We start from the raw sequence: 26,975 nt of genomic DNA on the forward strand, positions 1-26,975 counted from the left end.
CCGACACTCATCTCCTGAGCAGGAATCTTCAATTGGGCAACTAAGAAGGCCGGTATTGTGATATGGAATAAAACGCAATACTTGGTTTAGGACATCACACGATAGAAATGTAATGAATGAACGTGTCGTGCGCATCAGAGAGCTTGTCATCTATGGTGGACACTCTATGGGGACAGCAGTGACAGTTTTGCTGCTCATTTGGCTGGGCTACCTTTGAGGCTTCTAGCTCATCAGCCATATCTCAACGATATAGCCATATGTCCAAAATATAGCTGCTGGGTCTTTCAGTGCTGGAGAACATCTCCAGAATGTTCCCTGCTGAGTCATATGGTCATTTGGACTTCTAGGCTTTCTCCAGTGGTCAGGGTCCGCTGTGAAAGCCATGCTGGGAGGATACCAACCTACTGGAGGGAGAGCCACATGCGTCATCAAAATAGCAGAACCTTAAATGTAGCAGTTTTGTGTTTGACTGTGGTCCCTGAAAAAATCTTCATTTCTATGAATATGTGTGATGTTTGTGACCGTCTTATGCTTCTGAGTTCCAAAAGGAGACAAGTAGCAGGAGACAGCTGATTCCATAAGGAGGGTGGAGCCTACCTGCGGGGATAGCCAATCAAATCAATTCTCAGGGACGAGTCATGGCCACAAAATGGGACATAAACCAATAGCGAGCTGGCGGCCTTCACACTCGTATTCAGAGAACAGTGGGATATATTCAGGTATTATCAATAATGCAAAATTATTATATCGTTATTATGGATGTCAAAATGAATGCTGAACGTCACAAATACATTTTGACTTGTGATAACATGAATACGTTAGTAGGGCCAGCTGCTTCTCTGTGTGCGTGTTTTCAATGCTTCTCCTTCCCTTCCGTGGCATGCGGATCAGGAAACAGAGCAGTAGTGACGCGAGCAGAGATGAAACAGACTTTTGAATGGGAAGTTTTGTTTTAAAGTCATTCCAGATGGTTCTTTCAACTAGACAAAAGTTATTTGCAGTACATGTCAATGTGAACTCTTGTCAATCCAAATACAAGCATGCACGAGAAGTGTGTTTTAAAAGGCCATGCGGTTACAATGTTATGCTTTAAACATATTGTTGAGCATTCAGTGCCACTGAGGTTAGTCTAAAGAATATTCTTGACAGTATCTATTATGTTGCGTTGTAGTAGCAAGTGTTGGCAAGAGGAATGCATCACTGGCCAGTCTCGTGTTGAAAACATCTTCCTTTAGGTTACAGTGAGCACAGATACAGAACAGAAGATCTGCCATTAGTCATGAAGTAACTATGACTATAATGTGATTAATCATGAATACAAATCTGAATCCATTGACTGCCATTCTTATTCATCCAAAGGAAGAGAAGGAACTGGGAAAGGGACAGACCCATTGTGAATAATGCAACAGCATTAGTGAGGAATCTGAAGGAAGATTATTATTATTATTATTATATATTTTTTTAATTGGGAGGAAGGCTATCCTCAAGCACCAAAAGTAATCAGCCATCATTATTCCACGGAATGGAACGGAGACATGGTGAGTCAATGTCCAAGGGGAAATATGTTTTTAAAAAATTGTCCTCTGGCACAACTCGGGAGATAAAAATCGCTTTGAAACCTACATCTTTGTTCTGCCATCCACCATTGTATATTGGGGATAGATTACTTCCTCCTACTTGCAAGGTCACTGGCCTTAGTTCATTCCTTTGAGTTTGAAATTGTTATTTGGTCCTAGCAATTTAACAAACGGTCTTCTAGTTATCTATTTAAAAAAAAAAAAAAAGACGATCCTCTTCACCATCGTACCATTAGCTAATGTGAACTTGTGATCGTCTCCTGTCTTTGGTGTCCTTGGTTATTCTGCCCATACTCACAACTTCTGAGACTTTTCTATGGTTAGGGAGTCATTCTGTCTGTACCACGTTCATTCTAGACATGATCCACCACCTGAGCATGAATACTCATCTGTTGACAAAATGAATGAAATGGTGGAATGTCATGACATCACCACCCGCCAAAAGCAAAGATGGCCAGGAGGCAAAATGACCCATTCATCCTACACGATCTGTACTAACCCAGACCACTCAGTGAACTGCATGGACGCCAGGTGTCTGACTCCTTGTGATTTGGATGGGCATCGAGAACTGGTTCCTTTTCAGAACCACTTCAAAATAGTTTTTTGATTGATTTTGGTTCCCAACTGAGAAGTGCGACTGCCATCGGTGCGCATTCACAGTGCCACGCCACCGCCGCCGGCTGCAGCTAATCACATTAAGTTTGAGTTGAGTTTGAACGGCGCGGACGACAAAGTTTTCATAAGGATTTCATTTATTTGCAGAGACAATTCAGCTATTGGACAACTGCTTCATATGTTCCGTGTTTGATCAGTGACAGTGGACAACACTGAGCTAACAGCTACATTGAATGGCATTAGGCCTGCACGATTCAGGGGAAAATATGAATCACAATTTTTTATATCGCGATTCTCTGCCACAACTTTTTTTCCTCATGAAATACGTAGTTTATTTCACACATAAACCATAACAAACCAAAGTTGCATCACCAGGCATATGACGTTTGAGGTGCTGATAAAGATTTGTGGTAGCGATCAGGGTTTTTGCAGCCGATCACCGATACCGATCACATGGATTGACAATGAATTTGTTATCAAAATGATGAGACCTTCTGTGTCGAAGATGTGAAAATATCAACCATTAAATCATTTTAACTCAGAAAGGTTTTGTTATACCTCTTCTAGAAGGCAAGAATGCAGCAACTATATATATCTATATATCTATATCTATCTATCGTGGGAACTTAGAAAGTAGTAGCTTGCAGCGCCGCTTGGGAGCATAAAGCTCACTAAGGAAAGTAGTGATGCAAATCCAGTCGGTTTGGAAACTAAATGCGAATCAGACACAAGGGTGAATCGAAATCGCGATTGTGTAATGATTTATCGTGTAGGCCCACATGGCATTAATGTTGTTGTTGTCAAAGGAAATTGAGTGTTTTTTAATAATGTCACACACATCTGTTTTGTGCTAGTACTGTGCTTGTTTTTACAGTGATGTTTAGAAGTGTCCCCAGTGCGTCTCCTCAGGAAGCATGTGCAGTTGTCCTGCAACGATGATAATAACCAGAACCGCATTCAGGAGCTACACTGAACACATCATTCTAGATGTCGTGTTCATATTGTTATCCAACTAAGATTATTTAGTACAATGAGCAGATGTATTAAATGCGACGCATACATGTACACTGATGTTTTCAATCATTCATTTGGACCAATAAAGACCTCACTGTAAAAGAACTAGAGCTCTCTGTCAACTGTTTCATGGTTCAGGCTTCATAGGGGTTTTTTCGGTACCTGGTCAGACAGCAATACTCATTCCTGTTTCACTGATGCTAAATCCACGGAGCTTTTTCAACTCTAAAACACCGTTTCTGAAGTTATCTTGTCATTTATGTAACACAGTAAACCAAGTTTTAAAACATATTTTATTATTGTCTCTTTAAAAACAGCCAATCGTTACAAACCGTGTCAGTGAGTAGTTTCATATATGGAATTGCTAAACTCTAAAACAATACCTACTACCTATTGATACGAATTGACCTGTTTCTCTTCCTTTTTCCCATTGAGAATCCTAAAGAGAATAAGGAACTGAATCGTTGAGCAGTATCGATAACAGAATCAGAATCACTAAAATCTTGTCATTTCACATCTTTACTTGTGATTGCTGCAAACATTATCTACATTTTTATCTATTGTTACATGCTGCATTCAGAGCAGTTAACAAATTCTCTACATTAAAACAACGTGAGACTTTAAGGAGAAAATTGAAATCACCTTTGGACACATATGCACAATGATTCAAGTTCCAGTCCACGCTTTTTTATGTTTATTCATTCAAAGATGAGGCGTAGTGGTTTGGCCAGTAATTCAAACACTTTTATATGGAGCCACAGCAAGATATGTAAACTGTCTGGTCAAGTCTTATCTGAAGAACAATGTTTTTGTCCATGGAAATTACCTGCTTCTTATCGACATAGGGGTTTATTTGGCACTGGTTTAGCGAGGAGACTCAATCAGTGCTGCCCAGTGATACGCCTCACTTCTCATCCCCGCTTCCTCTCTCATCTTTTTTTATCTAGACTAGCGGAAATGAAAGGATAGTATCTCATACTACCCATGTCTGGGGTTCCGAGACTTTCTCTTTTATGTATTACCTGTCAAAGGAAAACGTGGCATAAATAAACTGGTGACTTATCGATAATAATGGACAAACTATTGAGAGAACATATAAACACTTAGTATAGTACTAGTATATTTCGAAGTATCAGTTAGACTTTAAAAAGTCAATTTTATAATCATATGAAAAGGTAAAGTTTCAATTGTTATGAATATAATTTTGTGCCTACAAAAAAGCCTTTGCAGTGACCACAGGTCATGAATTAATTCTCAAAGCAAACGTCTCAGGGCACAAATTCTGCGCCTGAAATGAGACGTAAATAAAGGTCTGCACAACGGGAAGACTGCAGTTGGTCATACAAACTATATGTACAGCATTGTCAAAAGTAATTTTAGTGAAATAGAAGACTAAAGGGGTTACAGAAAAAAAATATCATTTTAAGATACACATCAGAAATTATTAACAAGTAATCAGTGGGAGATATTTATGTGTTAATGCAATTTGTATGGTGGGCTTGAATGCAGCATAAGAGATTGAGTGCCCCCCTTTTCTGTCCTGAAAACCAATTATTATACTCCTGACATCAATGGCCATCTGAAATAAAATTGAAGACGGTAGTTGTTCTACACCCCGAGAAGTTAAAAAGTTGCACTAGATGACAAAGTTGTCTCAACTCATTTTCACAAAGTAAGAAACTGATCAGCTGAAATATGTTAAACATAACCATCCTCACTCCTATGGCGCAATGTATGTTGACGTTGGCAAAGTGGACTTTTGCGTTGACATATATACTGACAGTGGCCTTTAGCGTTGACTGTTAGGTATAGGTGTTTCAACGGACTAAAAACACATTTTACTTTGATATAGCTCCAGGCACAAGTGTGGATCGCGCATCGCAGAGCGCGAATAGCACCACATGCGGGTGTGTGGGAATACATGAGAGGGAGCTCACAGGGAGACATGCTGAAGCTTGCTTCACTGAATTGTACTGTCTATCAGGTTGTGGAAAATAGTAGTCATAAAAGGTTCATGTAACAGGATTCGATTTCACCGAAAGACGTGATTATGGAGAATTTATTATTTATTTATTTATTTATTATTATTACAGCTTCACATTAGCATCGTAAAAATGACTTTTTCTTACTTTTTATTTCTGACCCTTGAGACTTTTAGCTTTTTCTAATTTCCCCTAAAACACTGGTTAACTATTCAAGCAGGTGATGCTTTTTGTTTGTTTTCTGTTTGCTCTTTTGTTTCAGTGGTGCGTTTCACTTAGATGTAGGTACATGAGGTATCCTCTGCTGTCTGTGTAGGGTCCTGCATGTTCTGTTGCCTCTGACCTTAGAGGTGTTTACTCTTCTCTAAACTTTTTTTGCCTTTTCATAACTGCTGATAGTCCGCCTGTCTCCTAGGGTGCTAATGTGTTGCCATAAGATACCAGTACAACAGAAAACAACTCTCTCCACAACATCATTCCAAAGATGTCAGTATATTAGATAAGATTAGATGTATTAGATGTGTTAGATTTGTAACACATTCCCCAATTTAGCAAGAAATATGTTACAATATATAGACAGGAAACAGCATGAGTGTGCACGCAGCCTGAGGGAGGTCAAGGTTGGTATTCTACTGCCTCAGGGCCTTCAGCAGTGGCATTCTCTTTCATGAACTTGATTATGCCGATTTGTCAGAAATAATAAACAGCGGACAAAGGTCGATAGCTTAGTTATACCAATTATTTAGTCACAGTAGTACTTTTATTGAAATCCTACCCCTACATTGACAGATGTTTACATGAGCATATACTTTACAAATACAGAGCCATGTAAGGAGCATTACACCCTGCATTGTGGAGAGACTGAAGAGGAGCGAATTGAAGAGTTCTTATCATTCTGCCCCTTTTTAGTGTTTCTACTTTCCCAGAGATTTCTCATCTTGGAACTCCCTCTTATTTGTGACATCCATCATTCCAATGCCCCGTGGTAAATGTCATATAACAGATAAAAAGGGTGCGTAGGAGCGTACCGGTGGTTATTAAGTTGGTGAATGATTCACACTGTGTTCCACATTTGTTGTTAAGACAGAGGTTCGGTCCTATTTTGAAGGCTTCAGCGGTATGAAGACTGTTAGGCGGAAGTTAGTAGGTTAATGAGAATGTTTCTCAACTCTCATTCATTGCCACTCTTCTGTGAGAATGCCATTTGTCACGATATGATGAGTATCATTTGCTCTTCAGCTTCATTTTGTTCACAATTGCAACATGGATTTAATGTCCTGCTCCTTTTTTTAATTATTTAGTGGTGGGAGATCATTTTTTTGTTTTGCCACGCATTATGTTGCTCATTTCTTGATTCAGTTAAGCAACATCCTCTCCTTGTGTGTTGACTTCTCCCTAGGAAGAATCTCTTCCTTTGTTTCCACCTTCATCAGCGCATTTCTTTGTTAATTTCTCCACATATTTGGGATAGTTTCAGGGCTGTCCCTTCTTGAAATGTGTTTAACTTTGGTTCTTCACTTCATGTCAAGTGTAAGTGCATTACACAGGAGCTACTGGTTTTGAGTCTTGATCTTTGATCAGGTTATTTGATCTGATATTTGCAGAAAACATGAGATGTATAAATAAACCTGCCGAATGTGCCACTGTTAGTTTCAATGAACTGCATTATTAATAAAACCGTACTCATGCCCAGAGAGGGTGATAAGCGCAAATGACTCCCACAATGAAAAACATTCTCTAATTGAGAAAACAAGTTCTGTAAGTGGCCTTTTATTTATTACACACAGCACTGGAGTGTAAAAGTAATTTGGCCTTGTATGGTCAAAGCCTTCTAGGTTCAAAAGCACAGAATGCAAGTTACAGGTTTCTCCGAGAAGATCACAGCTAAAGATCTCCTACAAAGATGCCAAACTATTACTTCTTAAGGAAGCTTTCACGGTAATGTACGGGGAATAATCTACCTTAAGTGAGATGTCAATTTGAAAGCATAAATTAAAGCATAAATTAAAGGTGGTGAGCCAACATTGCCCAATCTGAACAGTCACAGGACCATTTGCCTGCTCTGGAAAGAAAACATGGTAGTTCTGCACAGAAGAGTGTATAGTAAGGAGAGAGAAGGATAGACCATGAAGAGCAGTCGAAGTTAAGCCACCTGGTGGTTCTGTTTCACGAGCACGGTGAGTGATGGTGAGATGAAACCCAGCGAGTGTGTTGAACCTTTTCAACCAATTTCTTCACAAGGTCCTGTTCAACAGCTCATTTGGGGTTACTGACATCTGATGTCTATTGGACAGACACCAGTCCCACAAATGAATGACCACACAAAACATCAACACGTCAAACGTCATCCTCAGAATTTATGTTATTCATATGTGTTTGGAACCATAAACGAATCAGCTATCAAGTACATACAAAAAGTAAATACAAAATACTTACTGAAACTCATAGCAAAATACTCATAATTTGTGATACAACAATGTCAAGATTAAATTAAACGCTTTAGCTACTAACAACAGACATATTTTATTCTATTGTCATTCAATTTTATTTTCAATTTTTATATGCCACAAATAAAAACGATACCGCATCCGTCTACATTCATCCTTCCAAGAAAGACTTGCCATTTTATTTTCACCTCTTATCAACACCATTTACCTCGTCTTGTTTTTACTACTGAAAAAATGCAACGTGGTCTTGAAAAAATGTACATGCGTCAAATACATGTAGTGCAATTTTTAACATTAATTATGTCATGAACCTGGAAAGTGCTAATCAAACAGAGCACTTAACAATTCAGGAAACTGATTTAGTGACTCAAGTCATTGGCAAAGAAAATGGTGTGGTCTCCTAAAAATAGAGCCACAGCTGTCGATATCACATGAAGATTACAGGCTGTGTTGTACACAGTGTATAAAAAAAGGTGGAAATGAAGATGGAGACAGAGAGGCTCTATGTAAAGTCAAGTCAGCAAATTTCAGCAAGGATAGAGGGTGAAGTGGGTGGGCATCCTCGCGGCAACGTCAGGGAAGGAGGAACCTGTTGAGCCACTCATTTGTATTTAAAATGGCTTTGGATGATATCAAAATGAAGCAATACACGCCGCGCACCCGAACAACACACCTCTCCAACAACCATGTTGCAACAACCATGTTGCAACAACGTTGCGTATGCCTATCCCCAGAACTGAACTGCACAGTGGCACAATCCACAAACACTCAATATTGATGAGCACCGTAACGCACAAACTCAACACCTCATCATGTAAGTAACGACAGGAAACATTTTGATTTGATAAATATGCAGGTCAAATGTGATGCACAAACATAACTAACCAACATTGTAAGCTGCTCTAACACATGATCCAAACATTAAGTACTAAACACTAAGACTTCAAGCAGCCATGAGGGGCTTTCGGCATTGAACAGTGAAGCCATACACTAAATACTATACTACCAGACTATTCACTTATTTTACTCCTGTCTATTTGAGTTTGTGGTCATTAAAAAGGGGGGTGGGGGAATTTAAGAACATGGCTAATTCACATATGATTTGTGTGTTTAAATGTAGGCATCGAAAAGGGGTACAATTCCACATTGGTTGGGATGAACAAAGGAATGTGTATAGATTCATGCTTCTGCCTTTGGGTCATGTTTGGCTTTTATTTTGGTTTCACTTTGTTTCCTCCTTCATCAGTGTCTGTAAGTTTCACATCAGCAGTCAAGCTACAGTACCTTCACATGGATAAAGGCTCTCCAGTTCCAGTACTGGGTGCCAGAGAGCCATGGTTTCTATAGCTTGCTGGTCATTGGCTTCTATTTTATGCGGGCAATCGATATTCTGTAATTTTGTTTCTCAATCAATTATTTCACTGTGCTAGTTGTCACTTTTGTTCTTTTCATACTGCCATGAGTGAGTTGGACCACCATGTTTGCTCTGACTCTTTATTTTCTGTTTTGTGTAACTGTGTAACCTCCACGTTACCTTTTGTTTTACTTTTATATTATTGGTCTGTATGTTCGATTTCTTGTGCACTGTTTTTAGCAAGATGGCGCCGACATAGACTGGCCTGGCTTGTACTCGCTCCATGGCTCTACTACCTATACACCAACTGCTGCACCTCCAGCCACCAGTCCGTCATCAAGAAGGCCCAGCAAAGAATGTTCTTCTTGCAGCAGCTACGAAAACTACGACTGCCGACTAATATGCTGGTGGGGTTCTACACAGGGATCATCGAGTCCATCCTCACCTTCTCTAGCACTGTACGGTACAGCAGTGTCACCTCTATGGACAAGACTACAGCGTATTGTGCATTCTGCTGAGAAGGTGATCGGTTGCAGACTGCCACCTCTTCATGACCTGTACGTCTCCAGGAGCCTGAGCAGTGCAGGCCGGATCAGAGCCAACCCTTAGACTGTTTGTCCCTCTTCCCACTGGCCGGTCAATCCATTCCGGAACCTCCTGTCACAGGAACAGCTTTTCGTCTCGGCCAACAGACTGATTTGTGAATAGCCCTTGTTGTTTGTGGGTTAGTTGATTTTATTTTATTTTTGTTCATTACTGCACGTTATTCCAAAGCACTTTCCTCGTAGGTGGGATCCTCACTGACCATGGCAACAAAGCTGATTCTGATTCTGAATGGCAAACATAACTAAAGAAATGTACTGCAGTGTATTTTCTCAAATGTTTGTGGAAAAACACATTAAAATCTGTTTAAAATTTCCATTCAGTCCTAAAACTCCTAAACCTTGACGATTGGCAACACTTATATAATAATGAATAATAAAGAGATAACTTAACTGAAGTGAGAATGGAACAAATTTGGACTTCTACAATGTCAATACCAGCAGTCAGAATAGAAAGGATCGCACCATGATTCATCAAACTAGCAGGAGTGACAGAACAGCATATGCACAGATATTGCCACACAGAGTGAGTGGAGGACCTGATATTTGATAGATACAGCTTGTTCCAGACACACGCTTCTACAAATACCACTTACATCCTCCGTGCAAAGAAAATATTGCTTTGTGCTATGAAAAGTATCACTTCGAAAATGTGCAGAAACAGCACATGCATTAAGATGGAACATTTATTACCAAGAACTCGCATAAATGAAACCAATTTCACTCCTACGCTATATTAAAGAACAAGCACTGTGTGTGTGGGGGCATGTTTTTCCATACTTGTGAGTACCAAGTCTTGACAAGTCACCTTCTTACGAGGACATTTTGCTTTCCTCAGGAGATTTATAGGGTTAAAACGTAAAAGGGATAAAGGGGTAAAAGTAGTTCATTATCATTGGGCACAAGTTTGGTTCAGAGTCACGATTAAGGTTAGCCATTTGTTTTGGTTACGTTCAGGGTGAGAGGGTGGGGAAAGCATTATGTCAATGAGAGGTCCTACATATTGAGAAAATATCAAACAAATGTGTGCGTGAACACCTGGTTTAGTAAGTGAGTTTCTTCAAAACTCAAGTAGCAAACATTTTGCTTAGTGGGAACATTATTGCCCGTCCCCACAAAGTTGATCCTCAATTTGACGATGAAGACCTCATAATAATGAAGGCATTATAATTAGGTTTAAGTTTGGTTCGGAGTCCCAGTTGAGGTTAGCCATAGGTTTTGGATGGTTAGGTTTATGGTGAGCGACTAGGGAAAGCATTATGGCAATGAGCGGATCCCACAACGATAGATAAAAATGTGTGTGTGTGTGTGTGTGTGTGTGTGTGTGTGTGTGTGTGTGTGTGTGTGTGTGTGTGTGTGGTACTTGCACTTCTATCTTTGTGAGTATGTTTATGAGTTTTTAGGGGGTTTTCACAATGTGCACTCTGTCTTGGCAAAGTGCGTTCGGCTCAAAAGTCCGTCATGTAAACACAAGCAAGTTGGGCTTTGGCCGCGGACTTGATCCCTGCCGTGGAGAGCTGCACCTCGTCTCTGGAAATTCTCAGTTGCGGGTGAGATTCTCACCTCAGACGACGCGGCACTAGATGCCGGAAACTTGCCAAACAACACGACTCCGCACAAACATGAGAAATGCGGAGCAGAAAAGGGTGTGATGGCTGTCTGGGTGGACAACATAGTTCCAAAACAACTTTGCAAACCCCCAGAACACTGAGGTGTGCAGCCGCAGCTGCAGGAGAGTGGTGCTGGGGTGGAGCGCACCTCAGCGTTCCGGGAGTCGCAATGTGTGCGGGTGTTTGATAACTCACTAACGTGTTTTTATGAGGTCTTTATTAGGCTGATAAACTGAATATGATTTTATTGTCAGACAGATTTGCTTAAATGAATAATGTTGCAATAACTGTTGCTGTCCTGTTGCAACTGCAGTGATCTGTAAAGCTGTCTGGATGATGAGCGAGGAGGAAAGGTGCTGGTTTTTCTGCAGTTACTGAAAGTGACCAGACCAGATCTCTACTTCACCGATAAAGATCTTCTTGAACGTCAGTAATCTCTCTCACACTTTGTTGAACTTGCGTGGATAAATCAATACGCTCCGTATTACGCCCGCTGTTTCATTATTATTTTTTTGTAAAATAAACATAACACTTGTTCATGTAAACTTCTTGTTAGAAATAATTTTTTGCACAGCTGATGACGACTTCTTTGAGACTTGTTTCGTCGGGGTCACAAACCAGCTATTTTACGCAGAGCGCCACCAGCTGAGGAGAAAGAAACTGGACATCGTCTGATGCGTAGCGGTGTGAGGCTGCACAACAGGGGGGAATCAGACTCAGGCAACCCTAGACAGAACCCGCAGTGTGAAAAGCCCCTAAATCAACAGAGTGGGGACATGTTTGTAAAGTGAGGACATTTTGGCTGGTCCTCTCTTTGACAAGCCTCATTTTGAGGGTTAAAACTACACAAGAGTAAGGTTATTATAATTGGGTGTGGTTAAGAGTAAAGGCTAAGTGCAGCCATTTGTTTAGTTTTGGTGATAGTTACATTTAGGGGGAGAGTCTGGGGAAAGCATTATGCCAATGTATGTCAAAGATGGTCCTCACTAAGACAGGAAGACAAACATGCGTGTGTGCGTGCATGTTCTTGTATCCTGAACTTGAGGATGAAGACTTCAAAATAAGTGGGTCATGATTAATGGGTCCTGGTTAAGATTAGCCGTTTGTTTCGGATGGTTAGGTTTAGGGTAAGAGGCTGGGACAAGCTTACTATCCATGAAAAACCACCAAAAGACGCATGAACCAACTGATGAACATTGGAGATCCCAAGCCAGCCAGTTTCCAAACAATGTACGAAATGAACAACCATTCCGAAAAGTTACCTAAAGACTTGGGCTTGACTAAGGTAAACAGCAGAACGTCACTGACCCGGACAATTTGAACAGAGACGCTGTTTAGTTAAATGAAAACGGGCAGGCAGAGGAATCAATGCAGCAATGACATGAATCTATATTTCCTCGGTAACCAAACCCAGGGAAGATTGCATGGAGGCCATTGGCCGGCTTATCACCGAGCTAAATGCCAATGTAATTATTAGTGTCTGAAGATAGTGGGAAGGCAAGCACATCCTGCGGCAGTAGAGCATATTTAATTAATAAATGTCACTTTGTGCGGGCAGAGGGGGAGTGTGTGAGGCATGGAGAACGTGGCAGAGAGGGAGGAGGCCTCAGTACAAAGGCCACGAAATGCACAGGCTATTTACAGAAATTGCACAAGAGATAACAAATGGTTGATAAAAGTTTAAAAAAAGGAGTTAATGAGTGGCTATTTAACGCTTTGATGAATTTGAAAACCAAGAAAATGTATGGTGTTGCTCTTCCTCAGGGCCAGTTAATGTCAGGGGGGTTCATAAGTGATACTGGGTACCAGAGGGGAACTACAGAGAGTTGTTTTTGTTTTCCCTTTTGTTTTAAATGAAATACTCCATGAATAGCAAATCATGTGCAGCAACTGTTCAATATCTGCCTTTTCCTGACAATTTTGAAACCTACTTGGCAGTGATGGGGTTGAGATTCTTCATGTAGAGCTCTGTCCCAACAGTGAATACAATGGATACTAAGATCCTATGAATGCTGTGAATGCCATACGTAATTCTGAAGAGCTTTTTCACGTCAAGGTGATTTAAAATAAACCTGTCTTGCATTCTATTTCATTATTTTTAATTATGAATTTACTATTCTAACTACAAGAAACGTACTATTGTGCTCTACAGAGGCATGATAACTTTTAAAACTCCTGGTAAAGATGTAACAGCGAACTTTTTTTTTAATATCAGATGTGTGGCTTTACTCCATTAAACAACCATTTAAATCTCAGTGAGTACAATATCACTATTGTGGGTTTCTTAGATTAAAAACACATTTGAAACCAATGACCAACACAACAGTATCCTTCAACAGAAAGATTGTTTGATGAAAAAGCCAATCTGGAAGCAGAAATGCTGAAAATGGACGGATATCCTAATGTCAAAGAAAACTTTCAAGAATTCCTGAATCCAGATGGTTGGTCGGATGTTCACTCCCAAAATGTAATCATTTGTTCCCTGTCCCATTTCACATATGCCCTGAAAGCTTCCAAACATAACTTTTCAAGATATTAAAAAAAAGATTGTCACTGCAAGACAACTTTCATAAAGCAATGGCATCACCCATCATCTATCCGTAAACTCATCTATCAACACTTAACTCCTCTTTCTTAAACAAACTGGATCCCTGTATTGATATAAAGGTGAAGATTTGATGTCTGATCAGATCTCTGATGTCCAGGCCTAAAGGACAAGCAATAAAGCGATGATATGAATTGCATTACTAAAGGGTGGTCAAAAAACAGAAGAAGATTTGTGAACAATAACACCTCCTCATAGAGAGGCTACTGCCAGAACTAGAGATCTGTGTCTAATTGTTGTCCCTGGCTTTCTCAGACCTCGGATGATCCCAGGCCAGCAAATGCAGGAGTTCCATATGTCACCCCACAGTAAGCATGCCTAATCTTTGCTTGCTTTTACAGCATGACGTCATGTAACTATTCAACGTGTCACAGCTAAAACAGTGAGGAACCGGACGTGACCCTAGTAGGCCTTTGAGAGGCTTCTTTATTGTTTTATGTGCTATGCAGTCACCAAGGAAACAGAAAATGATCTCACCGAGAATATCAAGTCCTCCCACAGGAAGTCCTTCTCAGATCAAGCCAGAAGATATTTCATGTTAAATTTATTGAAGAAAACAGAACACTCCACCGTCCATTAGTACACCAAGTGATTTCTTAATTGCAGTACCAATATTGACACTGATAGACCCACCAATGGAACGAGCAGCAATTTGGCATGCTTTTATAATTGGTGCCCACCCGACTTCTCCAGCTACAACAGTATTTCTGACTTTTAAACAGATCAAGAAACTGAAGCGCACCAGCTACGATGTCACATGAGGGCTGAGAGTTCACAAAAAAGTGAGCAAATACTGTTGAAATTAGTAATGTGGTGGCAGATGTGCAAAACACGAGCTAGATGCAAATATTTTGAATTCACTAATTGTTAAAATTCCGATTCCGAATTTCGATGCCTACTGTTAGATTCATTTCAGGAGTAGGCGAATACAGAGCATACTCTTTGGTGTTAGTGCTTCTCGCTTGCCTACGCTTGTTCATTACTTTGTGAGATCAACACTGTGAGTGAGGCATTTGTGGATCTACTAAGATGGCATGACTGACAATCATATCATCAGGTGCATGTGTCAGTGAACGTTATAGGAATACAGCCATTCTCTGAGTGTTGATCAAAAGGTCTAATACTCTTAATACTCTGAGTGATAATGCTGAATCAGAGATATCAGCTTTGATGAGCCTTTTGGGACAAAGACTTCTTGGGTGTAACTCATACAGTTACTTTATCTCTTCAGACACACTTTCCGCACTAGTGAGCAATGTTTAATACACCATGGTGCTGTGATCTACGCCAATAAGCCATTTTTAGCAAATTTAGTTTATACCGATTTCATTGTTTTTGTGCGATTATTGAGAGGAGAGTACAACATGAGTTGATGTCATCAGAGAGTGTCTCACAGACATAAAATGAACACATGTATTTCTTTGCTGTTTCCCATCCAGGCATTAGGATACACCCACACTGCGCATTTTCCGAACCAATCATTTTCCACACTGTTTCAAAAAAGTACTATGTAAAGACAAAGCCATTTCTTCTGTCCACACAAATTTGCTGTTTTCCAACGATGTGGTTCAGCTTTTATTACGAGTCAGAAACACATAAGAGTTTTTAGCAGGTCTGTGGTCATAGGCTTCATGCCTCATCGACACCACAGGGAGTAATTGCTTCAATTTCAGTTCCAAAAGTTCTTGCTTGGTTATTGTTTGAGAAAATAAACACTCGCTTGAAATAGAACAGTTGTCTCTGTGACCGTCCTTTCTAAAGAGTTTGTGCTGCTCTCATGTCTACAGAACATCTGGTTCAACAATCGTTCACTGCTTATAACAATAATTATATTAGCGGAACATTTTTTGTTCATGTTGACTACCCTGAACAGTTGGCTGTGCTGGCTGTACTCTAATTTGTAGTGTGACAGTAATGTTGTCAAGTGGCCAATTTCACGGAGAAAGCCAAGTAGGTCGACATTGTTTATCGCAAAACCTGTTGCCATATCAGAAAGTAGTATATATTTTTTAATCGATAAGCTGAAAATACATCCCCACAAGCATGAAAACTCCTTATTAAATTTGGGGCTTTTTTGGGGCTTAGATTGTGTTTCCATTCATGATTTTTTCCACAATGAAAATTTAAAAAACAGAAAAAAAAAAACTTCTGAGTGGTTGCGACGATCTCTTTTGTCTGCTGCAAAACTTTGAGTATGGTACAAATACAGATCAAAAACTGAACTATTGCTATTGTGGAGTAGAGCAGGATAAAATGATTTATGCTGGCGTACTCCATCACTCAGGATATAATTGGGAAAAAGGAAGACATACAGGGCGGGATAACCCTGCAATGAAGAGGTCAAATCAAAAGAACAAATATGAGAGAAGACAATACAAGCAGAATGAGTATTGTGAATATGCTCCAAGAAGAGGTTCATGAATGTTCAGAGAAAAAACATCAAGGGGGAAAAAGTACATAAATAAGGACACAGCTCAAGTCCAGTGAGGAGAAAACATCTTTGTCATTAAAAATAAGTCATTCCACCTGACTATGGTCCTCCACGGACCCGCCCTTGACGTCCTACTGTTTCCATTACCTGTTCAAACTGCTCAGTTTCAAACACATCCAATCTGTTACATAACGTAAAAGTAAAAGTAAATGACACTGGATAGCATTATTTGATAGACGGTTCTCTCAATATACCCCATGCCCCTCTACTGAGCTCGACCTGTCATTTCATATTATACTTCTGAAAAACAAATGGCAAAACATGACAGAAGTGATGGAAGGTGACAAATTGTGCTGCCGCTATTTAAACTCGTATTATAGGCTTCAACCTTGAGGCAACAAGGGGCTTGAAAATATATATATAGGTGCTGTGTGTAGCGTAAAGCCATTAGACAAATTACAAACAAGCCAAGGAGATTTTTATTCATGATCTCTACCTGGTAAGACAGAAACTCCTGATAAGAACTGTCTTGATCACTCTATTGCCAGTGATTGCTGCGAGGCAATTTGTAACATTTTACTGTGTATGACAGACACACACACACTCACACACGCATTTTTATTTCTATGCTTGTGAGGACATTGTGAGATTTCTCATTGCCATAAGCCTTTCCCCAGCCTCTCACCATAAACCTAACCATCCAAAACAAATGGCTAACCTTAACCAGGACCTAAACCAAACTTGACCTCAACTATAATGACCCAGTTATTTTGAGGTTTTAAAAAATGGGGCCCCACAAAGGCATCAGGGCCCCACAAGGAGGGTTTTCCCCAAAATCGGTCCTCCTTAAGATAGATAAGCTTGAACACACACACTAACAAATGTTCCGAAGCACAATGGGTTCCATTTTTCCAGCAGCATGATGTTCATATTTAACGACAGTACACAAGTTGGAATGAGTTTTAGTCTTAAATACTATACCTGTTCTAAGAAAATAGCAGAGTTCAGGATTTCAGGCAGAAAGTGTCCTTTCACATACAGCAACATGAGATGCCAAAAACCTGTATCGTCTCCATGCTTTTTCCACCCCACTGTATGTAGCCAAGAACACTAACCATCATTGAATTGTGTGGTGCCAACCTACAACACCTTTGGCTTAAACACGTGTCCACTTCAGTAAATAGATTAGCTTTACCTGGTTCAGGTAATTTATCTTCAATAGGAATTAGTTTACAAATTGTCACCGTTTGATAGCAGGCTTTTAACTAGAGGGGTGTCTGGGGATGCCCTGAACTGCAAAACATGAGAAATTGGATGCCCTGTATTCTCTGCAGATTTCCGAATATTAGTGCCTGTATAATGCCCCACTCGTAGTGTCATCATACTGGTTTCCATGATGGAGGTGTTTGCGCCCGGTAATTTCACAAAATATTCACTGAAATTCGCAGATTCTCAACCATTTTGCAGCCCAAGCTTGGCTATTGTTGGTGCCATGTCAGTTTACCAGCGTAGTCCTGCAGCCATCAACATCTCACGAGTCTCAACACTCGCAGCACGGAAGCGCACTGTTATTGATGGGATGTCTGACACTAATGACGGGAGGAAACAGCAGATAAGTTCCACACTTTCAACAATAACTGTGTGAAGAAAAAATATGCACCGATCAAAGAAAATTCTGCAGAACGTGACTGACAGTATTAGTTTAATTTTAGGACTAAGAAAATGTGTGAGAATCGTACACCATATAGGCTCTTTACTGTTGATCTTAAAAATGTAGGGGAGCAGTGTGTGTTCCACAAGGTCAACTAAATGAGTTAGATATTGAATGACTACACCAGCAGTGGGCGGTTAAATTTTCTAAAGGGACACGTAATAAACTGTGACAGTGGAGCCATCACGGCAAAAGAAAGGCGGCGATGACTATGAAACGTCACAGAAAAAATCTTAACTAACGTGGACGAAATGAACCATTAGATATTCAATGGAAGCAAAGATATTAAGTAGTGTAAATAAGGCATGAAACCTATAAAAAATGTTTGACATTCATCTTATTTAAATATAAATCACAATAAATAAATTTCATTCTAAATATATTTTGAATTTTGAGGAAAATACTAATTGATAAACGAAAAGAAGAAATTGAGTCAGAATTGAGAAAAACTTTTGTCATGAATGTGTTGTATTTACTGGTGAACCAGTATTGGCTAAAATAGAAACAGGATTTAAAAAATGATGACTACTTATCAGTTGGACAATTTTTTTGTCTGACCTCAGGTGGGACACCAAAACACAGGCAAAGGGCCGCATATGGCCCCCGGGCCGCACTTTCCCAGGTCTGGATTAGATGAACCTTTCTCTCAAGTCTTTTATGTTTTATCCTGGATAAAGAGGTCAGTCTTTATTTAGGTTTCTATTATAAGGTAGCTTCATAAAATACTAATACACGGTGGTTTTCTGCATCCTAAATATCAGTGGTTATATACAGTATGTAATGCACACATGTCAGGCACAACTTGGAATTTCATGAAGCTATTCATAAAGAAATGGCTGATCAGATCAGAAATGTGACTCACAAATGCAAACTGCAAATGACATCATCAAAAACTGACAAACATGGTTGGTGCCATAAAAATGCCATTTACGATTAATGAATACCCACAATACATCAGAGAGTGCTAAGTTTCAAAACATCTTGGTGACAAAAACATCACCTGACTAATCTTCCTAGAGCATCACGACACAAAAACGCGCCCTGCAAAAAAAAAAAAAGAAAAAAAGAAAAGTAAACGAAAGATGGGGACTGCTGAGCAGGAGCGTCTTAGAGAAAAGAGAGAGCAGCAGCTGAGCCCACAAAAACACAAATATATTAAATGACCTGCAAATGTGACATACATTTCCTTGTCCGTTAGGACTTACTTTAGAAGGCTGCTGCCCCCTTTTGGAAGAAGGCACGATAGACATCAAAAAGCCGAAACACCGGATTCTGTTTACATCAACTACATACAGTATGTCTGAATTCGGGTCAGTCCATTGAAAAAAGAAAGAAAGAAAACAGTATGAGTTGCACGCTGTATCAAATGTGCTCTTCACAAGGGCGCACTGCTGCTCAATTGTCAGTTAATCTCTTCAACATACTCTACTTCAACAGGATGATGCTTGGCAGTGACATGCAGAGAATAGCTCAATTATCCCAACCCTCTTGAAACACAATATCAAATGTGGATGCAAATATGCCAGAAGCCCTATGAGGTGAGATTTCACTGTTGGCTCAGGCTAAATGTCAAACAGATGGTGTGAAGTACCAGGCTGAGTGGCTAACCTTGGTGTGCAGTGACAAGGGGATGATCGACACAGGCATGAGTGTGGCCGTCTGGGTTGAATGCACGAGTGCAGACAGACGTGAATGTTCAATCTCTTTCTCTTGTATGTGCAAAATTGAATTGTGCACTGTTGTGCAGTAGTCAAGTTAAATATCCATGTATGCTACCTATATTTTATCTTTATTTATTTAGCATGTGCTGCAAAAGGTGGTCGAAGCTGTGTAGGACTAAATATTCCTTACATCAAGGAGAGTCTTGGAAAATGGGTTTGTGAATCAGAAACCAGGTTGTTTTTTAGAGTGCTGCTTCTCTTCTCCTGTGAATCAAAGGGAAAAACTATAGTCTGTAATCACTCTCAGTTTCTGGTCGAGTGATTTGGGGGCTTTGAAAGGAGGAGAATGAGAAGTAGATGGATGAGTGGAGTTCATTTCAGCACAACTATTGCCAGAGCAAAAGGCTAGTGTCAAAGAAGTAATGTAGCAGTAGGAGATGATTTCAGGACAAATAGAAACAAAATAATAATCATCATCTCCAGCCAGTCATAACTTATTTGTTCAATGGCTTGTGAGCAAAATAACCATTAAAGCAATAATATGTAACACATAAGAGTTTTTAGCAGGTCTGTGGTCATAGGCTTCATGCCTCATCGACACCACAGGGAGTAATTGCTTCAATTTCAGTTCCAAAAGTTCTTGCTTGGTTATTGTTTGAGAAAACAAACACTCGCTTGAAATAGAACAGTTGTCTCTGTGACCGTCCTTTCTAAAGAGTTTGTGCTGCTCTCATGTCTACAGAACATCTGGTTCAACAATCGTTCACTGCTTATAACAATAATTATATTAGCAGAACATTTTTTGTTCATGTTGACTACCCTGAACAGTTGGCTGTGCTGGCTGTACTCTAATTTGTAGTGTGACAGTAATGTTGTCAAGTGGCCAATTTCAGGGAGAAAGCCAAGTAGGTAGACATTGTTTATCGCAAAACCTGTTGCCATATCAGAAAGTAGTATATATTTTTTAATCGATAAGCTGAAAATACATCCCCACAAGCATGAAAACTCCTTATTAAATTTGGGGCTTTTTTGGGGCTTAGATTGTGTTTCCATTCATGATTTTTTCCACAATGAAAATTTAAAAAACAGAAAAAAAAAAACTTCTGAGTGGTTGCGACAATCTCTTTTGTCTGCTGCAAAACTTTGAGTATGGTACAAATACAGATCAAAAACTGAACTATTGCTATTGTGGAGTAGAGCAGGATAAAATGATTTATGCTGGCGTACTCCATCACTCAGGATATAATTGGAAAAAAGGAAGACATACAGGGCGGGATAACCCTGCAATGAAGAGGTCAAATCAAAAGAACAAATATGAGAGAAGACAATACAAGCAGAATGAGTATTGTGAATATGCTCCAAGAAGAGGTTCATGAATGTTCAGAGAAAAAACATAATTTGTCATTAAAAATAAGTCATTCCACCTGACTATGGTCCTCCACGGACCCGCCCTTGACGTCCTACTGTTTCCATTACCTGTTCAAACTGCTCAGTTTCAAACACATCCAATCTGTTACATAACGTAAAAGTAAAAGTAAATGACACTGGATAGCATTATTTGATAGGCGGTTCTCTCAATATACCCCATGCCCCTCTACTGAGCTCGACCTGTCATTTCATATTATACTTCTGAAAAACAAATGGCAAAACATGACAGAAGTGATGGAAGGTGACAAATTGTGCTGCCGCTATTTAAACTCGTATTATAGGCTTCAACCTTGAGGCAACAAGGGGCTTGAAAATATATATATAGGTGCTGTGTGTAGCGTAAAGCCATTAGACAAATTACGAACAAGCCAAGGAGATTTTTATTCATGATCTCTACCTGGTAAGACAGAAACTCCTGATAAGAACTGTCCTGATCACTCTATTGCCAGTGATTGCTGCGAGGCAATTTGCAACACTTTACTGTGTATGACAGACACACACACACTCACACACGCATTTTTATTTCTATGCTTGTGAGGACATTGTGAGATCTCTCATTGCCATAAGCCTTTCCCCAGCCTCTCACCATAAACCTAACCATCCAAAACAAATGGCTAACCTTAACCAGGACCTAAACCAAACTTGACCTCAACTATAATGACCCAGTTATTTTGAGGTTTCAACAATAACTGTGTGAAGAAAAAATATGCACCGATCAAAGAAAATTCTGCAGAACGTGACTGACAGTATTAGTTTAATTTTAGGACTAAGAAAATGTGTGAGAATCGTACACCATATAGGCTCTTTACTGTTGATCTTAAAAATGTAGGGGAGCAGTGTGTGTTCCACAAGGTCAACTAAATGAGTTAGATATTGAATGACTACACCAGCAGTGGGCGGTTAAATTTTCTAAAGGGACACGTAATAAACTGCGACAGTGGAGCCATCACGGCAAAAGAAAGGCGGCGATGACTATGAAACGTCACAGAAAAAATCTTAACTAACGTGGACGAAGATATAGATATTCAATGGAAGCAAAGATATTCAGTAGTGTAAATAAGGCATGAAACCTATAAAAATGTTTCACATTCATTTTATTCAAATATAAATCACAATAAATAAACTTCTTTCTAAATATATTTTGAATTTTGAGGAAAATACTAATTGATAAACGAAAAGAAGAAATTGAGTCAGAGTTGAGAAAAACTTTTGTCATGAATGTGTTGTATTTACTGATGAACCAGTACAGGCTAAATAGAAACAGGGTTTAAAAAATGATGACTACTTATCAGTTCAATCAATCTTCAAATCAATTTTTTTGTCTGACCTCAGGTGGGACACCAAAACACAGACAAAGGGCCGCATATGGCCCCCGGGCCGCACTTTCCCAGGTCTGGATTAGATGAACCTTCCTCTCAAGTCTTTTATGTTTTATCCTGGATAAAGAGGTCAGTCTTTATTTAGGTTTCTATTATAAGGTAGCTTCATAAAATACTAATACACGGTGGTTTTCTGCATCCTAAATATCAGTGGTTATATACAGTATGTAATGCACACATGTCAGGCACAACTTGGAATTTCATGAAGCTATTCATAAAGAAATGGCTGATCAGATCAGAAATGTGACTCACAAATGCAAACTGCAAATGACATCATCAAAAACTGACAAACATGGTTGGTGCCATAAAAATGCCATTTACGATTAATGAATACCCACAATACATCAGAGAGTGCTAAGTTTCAAAACATCTTGGTGACAAAAACATCACCTGACTAATCTTCCTAGAGCATCACGACACAAAAACGCGCCCTGCAAAAAAAAAAAAAGAAAAAAAGAAAAGTAAACGAAAGATGGGGACTGCTGAGCAGGAGCGTCTTAGAGAAAAGAGAGAGCAGCAGCTGAGCCCACAAAAACACAAATATATTAAATGACCTGCAAATGTGACATACATTTCCTTGTCCGTTAGGACTTACTTTAGAAGGCTGCTGCCCCCTTTTGGAAGAAGGCACGATAGACATCAAAAAGCCGAAACACCGGATTCTGTTTACATCAACTACATACAGTATGTCTGAATTCGGGTCAGTCCATTGAAAAAAGAAAGAAAGAAAACAGTATGAGTTGCACGCTGTATCAAATGTGCTCTTCACAAGGGCGCACTGCTGCTCAATTGTCAGTTAATCTCTTCAACATACTCTACTTCAACAGGATGATGCTTGGCAGTGACATGCAGAGAATAGCTCAATTATCCCAACCCTCTTGAAACACAATATCAAATGTGGATGCAAATATGCCAGAAGCCCTATGAGGTGAGATTTCACTGTTGGCTCAGGCTAAATGTCAAACAGATGGTGTGAAGTACCAGGCTGAGTGGCTAACCTTGGTGTGCAGTGACAAGGGGATGATCGACACAGGCATGAGTGTGGCCGTCTGGGTTGAATGCACGAGTGCAGACAGACGTGAATGTTCAATCTCTTTCTCTTGTATGTGCAAAATTGAATTGTGCACTGTTGTGCAGTAGTCAAGTTAAATATCCATGTATGCTACCTATATTTTATCTTTATTTATTTAGCATGTGCTGCAAAAGGTGGTCGAAGCTGTGTAGGACTAAATATTCCTTACATCAAGGAGAGTCTTGGAAAATGGGTTTGTGAATCAGAAACCAGGTTGTTTTTTAGAGTGCTGCTTCTCTTCTCCTGTGAATCAAAGGGAAAAACTATAGTCTGTAATCACTCTCAGTTTCTGGTCGAGTGATTTGGGGGCTTTGAAAGGAGGAGAATGAGAAGTAGATGGATGAGTGGAGTTCATTTCAGCACAACTATTGCCAGAGCAAAAGGCTAGTGTCAAAGAAGTAATGTAGCAGTAGGAGATGATTTCAGGACAAATAGAAACAAAATAATAATCATCATCTCCAGCCAGTCATAACTTATTTGTTCAATGGCTTGTGAGCAAAATAACCATTAAAGCAATAATATGTAGTTTAAGAACATTTGCTTTTGGCGGCGGCGCTGGTAAATGACGTAATTGCAAGCTGTCATAAAGCTGGGTCAAATGCAAATTAAACAAATAAACGTGAGATAGGGATCTCACATTTATTTGTTTAATTTGTTTTTTGTGTATTGAGGAAAGGCAGTGGCGAAACAGAACAAATGCAATCACAGTTGGCAATATACACAGCACTGATAAGCCTACACTTGCAAAGGGAACTCCAGCAACATCTGTCATTCAACATCAGGAATGGAGCTCTGTTGTGTTATATGCTATGCGCTTGTTCGCATGAGAGTACATTTTCAATGAGAGGTCATTTTTCTGATGGCCTGGCGGCTCTCATTTAAGCTGTGGGGGGCGCCACCATCGTTTACAGCACTGTAGAATAATAAAGACAAAGGTGCAGCTTTTTTTCCGATCTAGCTTTATTATATCATAACCCAGCGTGTTTCAGTAAGGAACATACAGCGATCAGAGCGTAACCATCAAGACCTCCACTGACACTTATCGAGTTGACTGTGGACACATACGTCGGAGTCAGAAACTATTCTTCTTCAATAAGTTCTTGAATAGTTGCCATCTCACCGACTGCAAGCAGGTCTGCAGAACAGAGGACTCAGCTGCAGCATCTACAGAATCAGAAACAGAATCAGCATTATTGCCATGGTCAGTGGGGATCCCACCAACTAGGAAAGTGCTTTGGAATAACATGCAGTCAGAAACACAATAATAATCATCATAATAATAATAAAAATAAAATAACTGTTCCTGTGACGGGTGGTTCTGGTCTGGACTGAACATATAACACGAGATGTAGCATTACGCTTACCCGTGTCCGAACCTGATGGACCATAAACACAACTAATGACAGTGAATCGACTATTTTTTCTGTCAAATAAATGCTAGTGGACTGGCTATATCAACACTACACTCAGATAAACGCAATAAAATGAGTAACAGACACTGACACATTTGTTATCATCTGAAAAATAAGTTCCCTTCATTTGATAAGACACCCAAGACCAGCAGTAAACACAAAGAATGCTTTACAAGTCCGGTACAAACACTGTTTTTCACTACAATATACTAACATGAGTACCGCGATTAATAGCACCATGGCTAATCGGTTGGCCAGCTATACAGTATGTTCACTGCACACTCCGACAGTGCAGTACAACAAACACCAGACATTCATAACTGTGTTAGAACATGAACAAGCCAATGTCGCTGGCAATGACTTCATTGATGCCACACCATACTCAGAGTATAACTAGCACCCGTTTTAGCACCGCAGTTCATCTGTTTTGCTGCATACATATAAACTACACTTATATACAAACAACAAGCATATACACATTTGTTTCCCCCAAAAACATTTGGTAACACAACTGTGACAGCAGGGAACAAAAAAATGACTTACAAGTCAAGTAGAAACATCACCACTTCAGGATCAGAAGAAAAGCCTTTGGTAGCTCTCAGTTATTGCCAGGCTGTAAATGCTGTAAATCTCCTTTATTGTCACTTGTCCGGGATCTTGCACTGTCATTCCATTCTTCTACGATCTAAACAAAGGAACTCAGCTCGCTGCCGAGGTCGCTCTGGCCTTCTGCCATTAAGTGTCGTGGTGGCAGTAGAGTTGAGGCCACTCACGCCCTGAGAAAGTTACATAGTCCAAGAGAGTGTTCAATTGAGAGTAGGAGAGTCTGACCCTGGGACCTTTACACTGTTCAAACTGAAATCTGTCATCTCAGGAAATATGAAAATAATGTATTTATGTCTAAATGTTACACAGTGTTGCTTTAAAACAGGTATCCCTTATAAGCATAGTAGAAGATCTGTCAAGAGATTACATTCATGGAGGTTAGTTAGGAACTTTGATAAAGGAAACTGCAGTCATATGTGGATTTCATGATACATTAACTGTTATCACTGAAATTACACAAGATACCGTAATAGTTGTCCTGTTCAAACAAGTTGTTAATGCCATCCTTTGTATTCCGAAGTGTGGTAATGTTCTTTTAATTAATTAAACTGAATCATTCATTTAAGTGAAGCAAAATGATTGACAATGTTGAAATCCCCACCAAAGAAAAGGGCAGAATGAGAATGACATACCTTGGCTTGGATAACAGGCTGCTCCTCACCTTGCTCGAGTGCCACTTCACTCTCACTATCAAGAAGAGAGAGGGAGAAAAAAATTCGGATTTTACAATTGTAACGAAGATTAGTAAGTAACTCAATTACAAAGCAACTTAGTAATGTGTCAGTCTTCTCTAATTAGGTTTTTTGGGAAAAGCTCTGATCATCTTGGTCCTTGTTGGTGCAGGAAGGCATGGTACAAAGAGCCATCTCACTACATGAACAGTTTGGGAGGCTATATGTGTCATCAGTGGTTGCTGGTGAAAAAGATTCCATGGGGTGACTAAACCAAATTCACATTCAAACTTCTTAATGTATATTATAACGTCAGAATAATAATGTTCTGTAACACAGCATTAAAGATAAATTTTAAATAGTTAAATAGTTATTAGCAATGAGTGGAAGTAGAGGAAGGGGTGGTGTAGAGGATCAATTTCTGGCGCCATGAGACCATTTCATGACTGTTATATACTATAGTGATGCTGCGACCCAAAGCATCATGACGTAATGTTTCCTAACTTCTGCTTCATTTCAGGCCACGTGACTAGTTTTAACTGAAAGAAATCAGGTTGCCAGGCAATTCAGAGAGAGATGAGTCACAACAATCTTTTCATTTAATTTTCATCAGTTACACATTACATGCTTCAAGATCAGCAATATGGAAGAGTGGAGTATTTCAATCAAACAGAAATAAAGGGAAAACTGTGGGCGCAAACTGTTAACATAGGAAAATACCACGGTGATCAGCAGTTTAAAAGTGCTTGAGAAACTCAAGAAAGCCCAGCACTCTGCCATTTAGATAACTTTCTGTAA

At 39.6% G+C, this 26,975-nt stretch overlaps 1 protein-coding gene across 3 annotated transcripts in view; it reads right to left on the reverse strand.

Annotated features, from left to right (window-relative positions):
- Positions 1 to 26,975, reverse strand: part of LOC128755421 (glucosidase 2 subunit beta-like) — a 115,830-nt gene that overhangs the window by 76,010 nt on the left and 12,845 nt on the right. For all 3 annotated transcript variants that reach the window (XM_053858866.1, XM_053858865.1, XM_053858868.1), the window contains exon 8: positions 26,139 to 26,193. In XM_053858866.1, the coding sequence (XP_053714841.1) occupies positions 26,139 to 26,193 (55 nt within the window). The remainder of the gene's footprint in view (positions 1 to 26,138; positions 26,194 to 26,975) is intronic.

The sequence above is a fragment of the Synchiropus splendidus genome, chromosome 3 (genome assembly GCF_027744825.2).
Source record: "Synchiropus splendidus isolate RoL2022-P1 chromosome 3, RoL_Sspl_1.0, whole genome shotgun sequence".
Taxonomy (NCBI): Eukaryota; Metazoa; Chordata; class Actinopteri; order Syngnathiformes; family Callionymidae; genus Synchiropus; species Synchiropus splendidus.